The following is a 12,982-nucleotide window of genomic DNA, read 5'->3' as shown; positions in this document are numbered from 1 at the left end:
CATCATCAGAAACAGAAATAATAAAATTAAAAACTGTTGGAGAAATGATGTATGGAACAAAAGCAGTGTTAAATGGTACATGTGATAAGTTTCTTCAAATATCTCTACAGAGATTTAAAATTGCCCTGTGTGTGTATATATGAGTATGTGTATATAAATATCCAAGACATATATATACAGACAAAATAGATTTTAGAAGCAAATACTGTGTTATAAAGACTCAGTATTGTTGCTTAAAGTATATTCAAGAATAGAGTGACAGTTGTGATTCCCAAAGTCTTACAGATTTAATTTTGGTGCTGCAAATATTTGCACCCAAGGAACTGTGTGCTCCTAGTGTAGCAGAGTGGTGTGGCCTTCAAAGAGAGAATTGCCAGCTATCTGTCAGCACCTTGCATAAGTCAAAAAAAGCTTAATATATGAAAAAGAGTGAAAATTACTGTCGTAGTGAATTTACCTAAATCATGAACCAGTGGCTTGAGCCACAGTGTATTTTATCATTCCATGCATGCACATGCAGGCACAGTATCTGTATACAATTTAACATACATTATTCTCAGTAGCCTCACAGCAGAGTAATTTCTTGGGCTACTGAAGCTTTAAAAAGTTTACCTTGAAGCATCATTGTAGCAATGAAAAGCTTGGCTAGGGTGCTGACCTTGGCTGGCAGGTTTGAGAGTGGGAGGTGTTCCTGGCAGGGAGGCTGCGGATCAGCCCGTTCCTGTCCCTGCTCACTCGGCAGCTGCCGGCTCTCCGCTAGAGGACACCACTGGAAGAAAGAACAGCTCTGCTTTCAATCCTTTCCAGTCATAAATCTATGGAGAGGTCGTTTCTCTCTTGACCACAGGCTCAGGCAGCACTGTGCTGGAAGTCACCCAGCTCTTCCTCCTGTGAAGGTGCTTATAGCAGCTGTCCCCTGGTGTGGGTACAGGCACTTACCTGGATAATCACTGTGCATCCTGACCAAACATCAGCCTGACAGCACACAGAGAATTCTGCAGAAGAAATGCGAGTAAAAATGGGCACAGCACTAATTTCAAAAGGAAACAGCCATGTGCCCAGAGCCTAAGAGGCACACTGATGGCCAGGGCTGCTGGTGCTGTCCTGCAGGGGTGGCAGGGGTCTGTGAGCACGCCGGGCTGTCCGTCTGTCTGGCTGCAGCAGCCCTGCAGCTAGGCTGCAGCACTGCCAGAGCACAGGCTGCAGGGCTGAGCTGTGCCACAGCTGAAGATGCACCCATGGCTGGGGGTGAAGGCAGCTGGAGAGCCCCGAGCCTGCTCCTTGCAGCTCCCCCTGCCATGGGGCCCTTTGGTGCCCTTGGTGATGGCACAGGGCAGCCTCTGGCTCTCTCTCACCTCTGCCTTTCTCACCTGTGTCTTTTGGCTCTGGGCCAGGTGAAGATTTTCATGCGCACTGCACTGGTTTGTACCCAAAAGCCTTCTTTCATATCAGGCAGTGGGCATTTCCTAGCCAAAGTTTAAAAAACCAAAATAAACACCAACGTGCCACCTTAACTGTGCTTTCTTCCTTATGGGTTTTGTTCTCTGTGTAAGTAATTGTTACTCTTATTTGTTCAAATGAGAAGTTAAAACTTTAAGGTTCATTTTAGCTAAATGTATGATGTATTTTTCTGCAAATAGTGGATTAATATTTTAATCCATCCATTAATTTTTCAACTCCAGATACCCCTGCAGTAGCTAGTTGAAAAGCCACAGTGATGTCACATGAAGGGAAGTGATTAATCAAATGTAAAGCTGAATTATTACTGTTTAAAAACAATTGATAGTTCAAAATCTAAACTTTAGGAAGGGTATTGAATTACAAAACATAAAAAGTTTTAAAACAAATTTTTTTTAATAAAGTAAAAAATAGTAAGTTTAAACTAAAAGATTTTGCCAGCTAAAATTAGAATTTGGACCCTTGGAACTTTGTATACTGCCACTAAAAATATAATAATTTTGCCAACACAGAAAGCAACATATTGAAGTCTGTATTTATGCTTCCTTAGTTGCAAGTGTTAAGTACAGAACCTGAATCAAAGCATGAACTCCAGAAAGGATAAAGCAGATATAATTGTTGGAAAAGACAAATTCAATTCACTTCTTTAAAGCCTGTAACAGTAAGAATGAGAGAATTTTAATGTGCTGATGATCAGCACTGAGTGCCAGTGCTGCAGAGTGCCACTCAAACCCAGCTGAAGGAGGTTCAGCAGTGCTCCAAGCCTGGACCATCAGCACTGTCCTGTAAATGCCAGTTGATCTACACATGGGCCAAGCTGCTGCTGGAGTGGGAACATCCCTTTTTCTATCAACTGCAGCTGCAAATTTGACAGTCCCAGCACAGGGGATGTGGGCAAACCCAGCACGAGCTCTTTGGACAGCATTTCTCACCCAAACAGCCTTTTCCTGTCAGAGCCTGGAAGAAGTCAACAGGTCAGGTGTGTGTTGTGTGCTGCAGCTCAGACAAGGAAGCTTTAGCTCATCAATAATTCCTTTGCCCAGTTTCTGTAATCTGTGGATTAACCTTTTCCCCAAGATGAACATATAAATAGGAACTTGTTACTAGGGGTCAGTCACAGAATATTTTTTAACTTGTTTGCTGGAAATGGTATTAAAAGGCAAATTGAGTTCACAGATAAGCTCTGCAATGTTCTTATTCCAAGATTATTGGGAGGTTAATTTCTGTGCACAGTGGGTGTAGTTGGGAACTGCTGCAGGATGTGATTAAATGCTGTCAGCTTCCAGTGTTGTACTAATTGTGCCTTTCTGCTGTGAGATCAGGCTTCTACGTCAGTTTAGAACAAATACATCATATCAAAATGGGTATAGTGGATATTTATACATTCCAGGGTATGCAAAGTTGCTTCACTACAAGACAAGCAATGTGTTTTAGTGTCATTAAAGCCCAGGCACTGATTTCTCAGTGAGGAGAGCTCCCTACCCAGGCACATTTCTGCCAATAGCAGAGGCCAATTTAGAAATCACAATAAAGTAATGATTAGTGTGGTTTCTAAAGAAGCCATTGTTTAATTTGGTCTGATGGTATATATATATACACACATATTTTCTTCAAAGTATTTTTAAGTTCAGCAGAGGTTTGAGACCATCACTTCTGACTTGAGAACATATTACCCAGAAGCCTTCATGGTCTGTTCTGATGTTTGCAGCACCTGACAAACCCACCCTGTTCCTGTGTCCCCAGTCTTTTGTGGCTGTCCTGTAGATGGATTCATGGGCAAATGGTCTGAGGTTGGTTACAAGAAAGCACCCAAGGCAGTCAGGGTGAAAGCTGTGGTTAGAGTTCAAGTGCCCTTGACTTCATGACAGGTCTTTAAACAGCCACTGCTCCCTCTCCACATGTCCTTTCCCACATCATTTTAGTCTCTTCACTTTGCCTGGGTTGCACTGGCTCTCATGATCTGAGTTCAGCAGAAATCAGCTGTTTTCTAGTGGCTGGCAGCTCTCAGTAGTGACCTGTCAGGTTCAGTGCTCAGAGAGACCTGACTTGCCTACTCACAATTCGTTGTCCAATAATTGTTGAGAGAGGACAGGACACGATCACATCATTTTGCTTTCTGTTTACCTGCTTGGGAGCTTTTATTTGTGTGATTAATCAGAAAAAGCCAAATTGGCCTCAGCTAATGGAGCCATCTGTGGAAGTCCAGGAGCAGTTGTTCCTCTTCTTAAAGCTCTATTGTTTGCTTTCCTCCTTTAATTGATGTACTTACTAGATGCCCTGTTATTTATAAATAGACTAAACATTTATTTTTAATAAGCACAAGTGCTGCAATGCTCAATGCTGTCTCTCAGGATATCTATGAGGATAATTCTTACTTTCCCAAGCAATATTGTGTGTTTCCTGTAATGCTGCTTGGCGTGGCTGAAAGCAGCTGAACAGAGAGCACGGAATCACTGGTTTACCTTTACCTGTCTTTCCTTTATGGCTTTCATTGACTCTTGTGGCTTCACAGTTAGGATTGTGAGAGTCCTGTCCTTGTCAACAGAAGTACAGCATGGTGCCTCTCTAGGGCTTTGCTGCTGAACTGAAAAGCCACTGCAGAATTGAAAGGTGATTGTGTAAATAAGGCTCATCCTGTTCAATTAGATCACACAGTGATTCAGTAAGGAGTCCTATTGAATTTGGTTTGACCTGACAATGTGGGCAGATGTTTGCAGGCAGAAAAATTAATTAAGTATATGATAGCGTAGACAGAAATTAGGTTTATGTGTACAGGATGTTTAGTGTTTTCAGGACAGGCCTAAGAATCAATTTCTTAGTATTTGTGTTGTCCCTAGGCCTGAACGAATTTTAGTTTCCTTGTCAACAGTAAACTTTCAGAGAGGATAGTCAAAAATGCCTCTTCTTTTATTGTTGATACAGTTAAAAAGTAAAGTGGGCCTCATTTTTATATTGCATTCAAATGATATGTCAAGTGCATGCTTTTTCACACTTTCTGTTCTTAGGTATTTGTCTTCTTCTGTGCTAAATCCAGGCTGTGAAGCTGCAGTTGGCATAGCTGAGCTGTGGAGGGGAAAGCCAGTGCTCCCCAGAGGGCTCAGGAGGCAGAGGCACCTTTCCTATGTGTGAGCAGGTGCTGAGCTCGTGCAGGAGTCGAACACCTTCCCCAGCAGGTGCCAGGGAGCCTCTGCTCCTACCTGAGCAAACACACACAGAGCTCTGCCTTGCCTTTAAGGCTTCCAGATCACCTTCCAGGCTTCAGAATCTGCACTTTGCTGAGCAGAACCAGATGGGATGGAGCGTTTCTCAAGGCTTCCCTCCTGGTGCTTGAACCCACAAGTAGTGCAGGAGGAAGAGATGGATACAAATCCCTGAGAGATATTCCTTGATGTGAATGAATGTCTCCCTCCAATCCAAACTGCACCTAGCCAGTTCTGGCTCATGCTTTAATCCTAAGCAAGTTTTCCATTGGTATTCAGTGGTTGAAATTTTATTGTGGATGAATTAACTTGTGTTTGAAAACCGGTTTGAGGTTTCACGTGGAGGGGGTGATTATTATAACAATAATTTCACTAAAGAGAAATGTTGCATGGAGCAAAACTTCTTATTTTAATAGAAGATACTACTTTGGTACTACTTTCCAGGGATTTTTACTGTATGAAGTCTGGAGAACTACTCAAGGAATGTAGATTTTCTACAGTCACAAATGTGTCCGTGGGTTTGTATGTGTGTGTACATATACTTCTGTATTTATTTAAAGGGAGAGGAAAGGTAAAAAAAAAGGAGAAGCCAGCCCAATATTCAGTTGTCTTGTTTGTTTATCTAAGCAAGCTTTGAACTGCATTTCTTAGCCCCTGGCATTTTAGATACAATCTTCAAATACTAGATAAAAGGAAAGAAAAAAATTCTTAAGATGGATTTCAACTATATTTTGCTAATTAGTTATTACTTCTTCCATCAATGAACAGTTTTAGAATAGAGTTGTACAAGCGTGTTCTTTCCGAAATAGAAGTCAACATGTTTGGAAGTATTTGGATTCCATTCAGAAATAATTTCTTCTGAAATCCTTCAGTTCCTGAGGTCTGTTGAACGGGCTTTGATTTGGACATTCTGCAGGACCAGAAGAAAATGTTTTTTAGGTTAATGAAGGAAAAATAATTGCTCTACATTTCCTTCTTAGTCTACATGAAAATATTTATTTTGGAGGTTTGTCTTTGAGGGAGGGTCTACACCAGAGTATTTATGTTACTTCAAAAAGATTTCAAATAGTCAAAATGGGCTAAAGTCACATAGAATAGAGATAGCAAAGCTGGCATTAAATCATTTCAGCTGTTAAAGCTCAGCATTATTTCTGATTCTGTTCTACTTATTAACTAATAATAATGCTTTAACAGGAGAAATGTGTGGAAGTGAGTACTTTGGTCCAGGACATTGGATTTCACCCAATATTTCTTGCACCAAATTAATAAATTATGATTTAACTGGGATCATATTTTTCTAGGAGATAATCAGGTTTGATTTAAAAACTTGAAATGATTGAGAGTCAGCTATATATGCTAAGTATATTATGCTCATCATTAATTACTCTTGGCATTAAAAAAAGCCCATTTTATTCTCACCTGAATTCATTTGGTTTCAGTTTCCAGATATCAGCTGTTCCTGTGCATCTTCCCATTCAGGAACTTCCACACTGTCATCCCAACATGTTTTAACTCTCCCCAGCATAAACTGAGTGACACTTGTGTTGTGCCTTCGGGTGAGACAGATTTCTCTGACCTCTGCTGCTGCACAAGTGCTGCAGTTTGCCAGTGCCCTGTGCAGAGAGAGGGGAGCACCAGTGCAGAGCTTGGCTTCACTTCTCTCCCAGAATATTGAACACGCAACCCAATAGCTGCTGCAAAGCAGTGCTGGCTTTATTTCCCTCTCTGTTACTTTGTATTACCCACTGACTTGTATAAATTCAGCAGTGTTTTCCCCCAGTTGGTTTTGTTTCTAAAGCACACAGCTCATATTGTGTGACTGCTTTGATGAGTGCAACGAAAGCCAGCCAAGTACCAGCACAGGCCAGTTGGTCTTTTCATGTGTTTCTTTGTTGGCCTCATTGGGTAGGGTGGGACATATGTGTAAATCTTTCTTTTTGAGCTGTGTGTATTTTTCTGTACCAAATGTCAGATAATGAGATGAAAACATTATATAGAACTTTCTCTTTTTTTATTATATTGAGTATTTAGTCTGCTCATTTTCGAATTTGCCAAACATACTTGTGTCCTTGGGTAAGTGGCGCTTTGGAGGGTGCCACAGATGCCAAGCCCTGATAAAATCTCCCCTATCTTGTTAATGAACACACAAGCAGTTGTTCCCCATCTGCTGCCTCTGTCTGAAAGGTTAGGAAGCCCTTCCTTCTTGATCACAAAGGACATGATTATTGTCTGTAGAGGAGTCAAGTACAAAGACAGTCCATCCAGTCTGACCGCTACTATACTGCAGGCCACCAAAGATTAACAGCTGCTTCTCCTTTGATTAGGTTAGGTAATAACAGTTACTTTAGTTAATAATTGGATGGATTCCCAGGCCATGTAATTCAGGTTTAGGCTGTCATTTTTTGCTGGCATGTAGCTGAGCTGTATTATTGGAACAGAGCCTGTAATCCTATTAGTCAGTTGTCACTCAAGCCAGAGGAGAGAAGGGAAATTCAGACCCATTAAGGTGTTGTAACAGGTAGGTAAATAAGCCAGCCATGCTTTCCCACTGTTCAGGGAGCTGTCTTAATTATTTGTCCTTTTTTTAAGGATTAATTTTAAGTTTTTTCAATATGTTTAATTCATAATTAATCCATAAAATGGTTACATGGTTTGTCTAATTTATCACTGTTTCTATTTACTGTGACACATGCATTAGTACACGCACTTCCCACTAAGTTACTTGATTCATGCAGTGTTCTGCCTAAATTAGTGGCTGTGTGCTTCAAATGACAAGTTTATAATGCTCCAGAGATTAAATACCTGCTTCCTGTCACATCAGCTGGGTTGGCTTTCCTCCTGTGCAAACATGAGCATTGTAGCTCCCAAACATGGGCTTGGGAGGGATAAGGAAGACAGACTCATTTCATGGCTTGGGTTTGAGTGCTCTGTCTCCTGCTCTGAGGAAACGCATCTCTGTTTTTGTTTTCCTAATGTTTAAGACACATCTAGGGAGCATCCCCAAGGTTTTTGTGCCTCCTCATCTCTGTTAAAAAATGCAGAGATGACAGTAATAATAATTTTTGCCTGCTTGTTCATTTGTCTCTGCTCTCCTGTGTTAGCAGGTAACTTCAGAGCATGGAAATCCTCTCGTGTTTAAAAATCAAATTGTTTAAAAATGTTATTTGAAAAGTTGTGAGTTTCTGAAAATACGTATTAGCAAATAAAATTTTTACACTGTTTAAAACCAATGTACTAAACCATGTTTATGTATTTTCTGTTGTTCAATGAACATGAATCCCATAGTATCTATTGCAGAATAACCCTCCCAATCTAAATGTGCAGCAACTCAAAGAACAGTTCCTACAGTGAAATTGCAAAACAGGTTTCATAAACATGAGAGCTAATTAATTTGGGAGGCCAAGTTAGAAATCTGGAGGCTCCTTCTGAGCAGCAAAAACATGCAATGCTGGTTTATGCTCTTTTCAAATAAGGATTTATTCCCTAATATTTATTCCCTGTAGGATCTATAATTTTTCACGCTCGCATGATACCTTATCTGTTCAGAGCTTTGGGTGCCCCAGAGTAAAAGCTGTAGTTACCTGAAAGGGTCTTTCATTCTGACACAGGTTCAGGCAGGTATCAGTTTGAATAGGAAAAGTATGTGGTGAGGGCTCTGAGCAACTGAGATGCCTCAGTCCACTTCTTTTGAATTCCTGTTACAATATGTATCAGCTAATGTCAAGCTTTAGTACTACAGGACATCATATTTTCAAGGATAGTAGTTCATTTTTGAGAGAAATACAATCTGGATAAGATGTCTCACTCACATATTTTTATGATCCAGGAAAGATTTTTTTAGCTGAATAGAAAAATACTTAAAATTTGAAAATTGCCTCGAGTAGGAATTAATTCAGGCATATTTTAAAATGATCTGGTGCGATTTGGCTGCTTCAGAGATAGAATGACAATATGTTTCAGCACTGGGGAGATTTATTTCTAACAGCTCACCACAACGAGGTCTTGGCATGGGTGGCTGAGGGACAATTCCTTTTTCAGGAATTTCTCACGTCAGGTGCTGTGCCTGATCCTGGGATTCCTGAGAGCTGGACATGGGTGGGGACCAAGTGCATCCACCCCAACAGGTACCAGCGGCTACTTCAGCATCAACAGTGCCTTCCAGGACATGGATTTGAGTTCTCCTGGAGTTCTCCACCTTTAGAGAATCACTGGAGATACATATATTCAATGTGCTAAAAGCCATGTATCCCTACAGGGCAGCTTTACAGACCTCTATGAGCGCAGGCAACAAATGCTGGATCTTTGCTGATGGTTGTACCTTCCTTTTACTGGAGCTTCTCCCTCTCTTCCATGCACATCGTTAGGGATTTATTTTCATTCATAAGCCTCAAAATGATGATGAATTTTTATAAGTAATCTAGAAAGAGTGATAGGACATGTAACTAAATCATATAAAATCAGAATAAATTACAGACTCCCTTCTGCTTGGTAGAAAACTGTAGTCCTGACAGAAGTTGTAGAATACAAATTTGTGCTTTGACAAGTAGACTTGTATTTTAGCGAAGTATTAGACAAAAGTGAACCAGGTGCTCTGAAAAAAGTCTGTCTATAAAAGAAGTGATGCTCCAGATTGAAATGGAAGGAGAGCACGTGGGAAATGAATCATCTTCAAAAGATTTATGTATTTTTAAAATAGATACGTGAAAACCTCCCCTCAGAATAGGGAGGCATTGCTTCTTTCAGTGTGGCTCTTGTGAGTGATTTGGGACAGGGGGAAGTTCCTTTCTGAACACTTCATTACCAGGTATTTTTGGAGAAAAGAGGCGCTCTGGAAAAAAAATGACAGATGAGAAAAGTTCACATGAAAAAATGTAAAAGGTGGAGTTTAGTATTGAAGATAACATAGAATTAGAAGTTGAAGAGAACATAGGAACTAGCCAAGTAGGAAAAGGAAGAAGTGTATGAGTTCAAGAATTGAGCAATTGGCTGAGGGGACAAACAAAATTAACGCAATAAATCAGATATAACTGTGAGTAATGGGATGAAATAGAGAAAGGGCAAATTTGATCTGAATGACAGGAAAGACTTCTTTCCACCAGAGCTAATAGGTTGTGGCATAATCTCCCATGAGAAAGACGGAGAGTGAGAAGTGGCAAGTGCTGGGCACATTTGGAGCTGGAGGAGCACTGGCACGTAAGTCAGCAGTGTCATAGCCCTGCTCTGACCTCCTGGTGAGCTTCTGCTCTGCAGTGCCAGGCTGTGCCCTTTATTAGGGAAAGACACTCTGCAAAAATCATCTCTCTGTACACGGGGGGGTCTGAGCCTGCTCTGAGCTCCTGCTCTGCCGTGCCAGGGTGTGCCCATTCCCACAGGGAAAGGCAGTCTGCAAAAATCATCTCTCTGTGCACCTGGGAGTATCTCAGCTGGAGCCAGCAGGGAAGGGGTAGAAAGGCCCTGGGCTCTGCCTGGAGGTCCTGCAGCACTAGGGGAGCAGGGCAGGAGGAGCTGTGAGAGCTGTGGCTGTGAGCCAAGGTGCTCAAATAAAGTGAATAATGATGATTTATGGCAGGACTGTTTCTTCGCTGTTTGGGGCTTTTCTTTATGGCTCTACCAGGAGTTGGTGGAAAGTGTTATTGGGAGCCAAGGGAGCTTAGGAGGCAGGGGTTGGAGGTTTTTTTTCAGATGGGAAGAAGAGAAAGTAGAGGAAGAATATATGAGTGAAACTCAAAAATAACTCTGCAGTTAAGACACACTTACTGGGTTCACTGGGCTCAAATTAACTGCTAGAAATTCTGCTTATCAAGTAGCCTGTAAGAAACCACTGGTTGGTTTTCTTAACTGCTGGGTGAGTTGGCACACAGATTTCCACTCATTTGAGGCCAGTTATTCCTTGGAAGATAAATCTTTTGCTTGTCTAAAAATCTAAATGCAGTTCATGTTAATTGTGGAAAATGCTTCCTTTTTGTATATGTGATTTCTGGGTACGTTTTTTCTCTAGCTTGTAAATTAAATAAAATATAGCTGTTTGCTTGACTGAAACTTAATGAAGAGAAAGTTGCATGATTTAAATGAAAAGTAAGATATGTACTTCTGTGTATAATGTCTGATCTCACAGGGAAAAATGTTGTCCATCTAAATCATATTACAGCCGCTTAATTATTTTTGTAATTGTTCAAATAAATATCTTATTGTCAGAGTCATTAGGAGTTTTTTTCTGTTATGCAGCCTGTTACAGTAGAATACATTTCTTCACAGATTAATAATAATTGTGTTTATAGAGAACTTCCCATTTTTTCCCCATATGTGAAGTGCTGGCAACACTGTAGGGAAAAAAGAAATTTTTTCTTACTAACTAGAATATCATCATCATTGACAAAATCAAGATGATCAAATACAAACTGCCGATAAACTGTACAAAATTAGCATCTTAGAAATAGAGAATAAGAAGATCTTTCTTGCTTTGTTGTAAACAGAGGAGATTAAACCAATTTTACAGGAAAGGAAAAGAGTGTAAGTTCTAAAATACTGGATGTGCTGCAGCAAAACCCCAGTCATTTGCAAACTGTGCAAATAATGACAGGATGGTGTTTAAGTGTAAAATTCTGCTTTGTACAAGTTCCAAGTGGATCCCTTAGAATAGGGATCTGCCTCAGCTGTTTTTTGCATATTTATAAACCAAGCCTGGAGGTTGTGTTCTGTTGGAGAAGTTTGTAAAAAGGAGGAAGTACCCATCTAGAGATTGTATTTTTAAAATCATACAAAGCAGCATAGCTCCAAAGATAATAGCAACAGATAAAGGTGAACTTCTTTAAGTCCCTATAATTGTATGTCCTTACAGAAAATACGTTATTCAAGTGTGTTGCCTGTGTAGTACTGGATATGTATATATGATAATTAAAAAATAACACCTGAGAGTTTCAACTCCTGCTCTAGAAAGCCTCTTCCATGTGCATGAGCAGTGGAAGGCTCTTTTTCAAAGGTGTCCAACATGATAAATTAATGTATTAAGGACTTTCTAGATTGACAGAATTCACAACTGTCAGATGTATCCTTTATTGAGATATTTCTTTAATTTCTGTTGGTTCTTTTCTCTTCTTTGTGTTTCTTCAGAATACAGCAGATAAAATTGCATTCCGGGCTGCAGGAGGATTGACTGCTCTTGAAAATGTTCTTCAGATGGTGACTTCTCCCACCAGCCTGAATGCAGCTGCCCGGGTTCCCTTGAAGTGAGTATGCTGGGTCCTTCAGCTGCACTTGGAGTCACTGGAATATTCCTCTCATATCTGCTGCTTCACTGCTGCTTCACTGCTGCTTCTTCTCCTAGTCCCATGTTGGATTTCAGGGCAAAAACCCTGCTGTTCTCTATGCCACAGAAGGTGAAACATGTTACCACTCACCCTTTGGTTTCCTAATGTGGAGGTTTTATTTTGACCTGTGATATGAATGAGCAGCAGCTAATTGTATAAAAAGAGAAAAGATGAAACTGTGTTTAACAGAGGAGGAGATACGTATCTTCTGATGTTAGTCTGCAGAGATCTCTAGTGGGAAGCAGGGGAATTTTTTTAAAGGTTGTAATTCACTGGAATCTGTCTGCTTTTAAAATTAAGTAGTTGTAAGATGCTGCTAGCTGAATGAAACAAACAGGTACATCAAAATTCTTGTGGATTAGAGAAATTCCTCTTTACAGAACAGAAGAATAGAAGGGTTTAAATGTCTAATCCCTAAAAAAGAAGGTGGTGACTAAGCAGAATTCCTGCAAAAGCTGTTAACTCAAAAGCATGCTTTTTTTCCTAATCTCTAACTGTAGGTTTTGTAGAGTCAAAAACAGATAGTTGCTTTCAGAGCAGAGCTAGGTATGGTTTCAGTACAAGCCCAAGGTGTCCTGGTGTGTGCCCTCACCATAATTTGTTTGTAGATATTTTGTAATATTGGTGTAATAGTGATTCAGGCACTACAGTGAGAGTTTGGCCAATAATATGCTATGGGACATAAACATGAAGAAGAGCACTAGGAAAAACCATTCTTTTAATGTCTTGACTTCACACTTCTAAGAGAATAAATAAAATTGCTACTTTTACAGTCTTGCCAAATGCACTTGGTGCAAGTCCAGCCAGCTCCACTGGTGAGCAATCCTGAGTTGGGCCTATGGTGAGCAGCTCAGGGACAACCTTGGGGATTCTGCATTTGTGGAGTCTCTGATTTTGAGTGATATCATCAGTGTGGGATAAACTTCACAAGGGACAAGATTGTACCTTGTACCCACTTAAAGCCTAGTTTAAATTGAGCTTTAAATTGTTAGGATGTGCACAACCCATACATATTTG

At 40.4% G+C, this 12,982-nt stretch overlaps 1 protein-coding gene across 2 annotated transcripts in view; it reads left to right on the top strand.

The window, feature by feature from the left end:
• SCAPER (S-phase cyclin A associated protein in the ER) overlaps positions 1 to 12,982 on the top strand; it is a 112,356-nt gene that overhangs the window by 51,910 nt on the left and 47,464 nt on the right. For both annotated transcript variants that reach the window (XM_062501244.1, XM_062501243.1), the window contains exon 19: positions 11,769 to 11,884. In XM_062501244.1, the coding sequence (XP_062357228.1) occupies positions 11,769 to 11,884 (116 nt within the window). The remainder of the gene's footprint in view (positions 1 to 11,768; positions 11,885 to 12,982) is intronic.

This window comes from Cinclus cinclus, chromosome 13, assembly GCF_963662255.1.
Source record: "Cinclus cinclus chromosome 13, bCinCin1.1, whole genome shotgun sequence".
Classification (NCBI taxonomy): Eukaryota; Metazoa; Chordata; class Aves; order Passeriformes; family Cinclidae; genus Cinclus; species Cinclus cinclus.
This window is presented reverse-complemented; position numbering and strand designations above follow the sequence as displayed.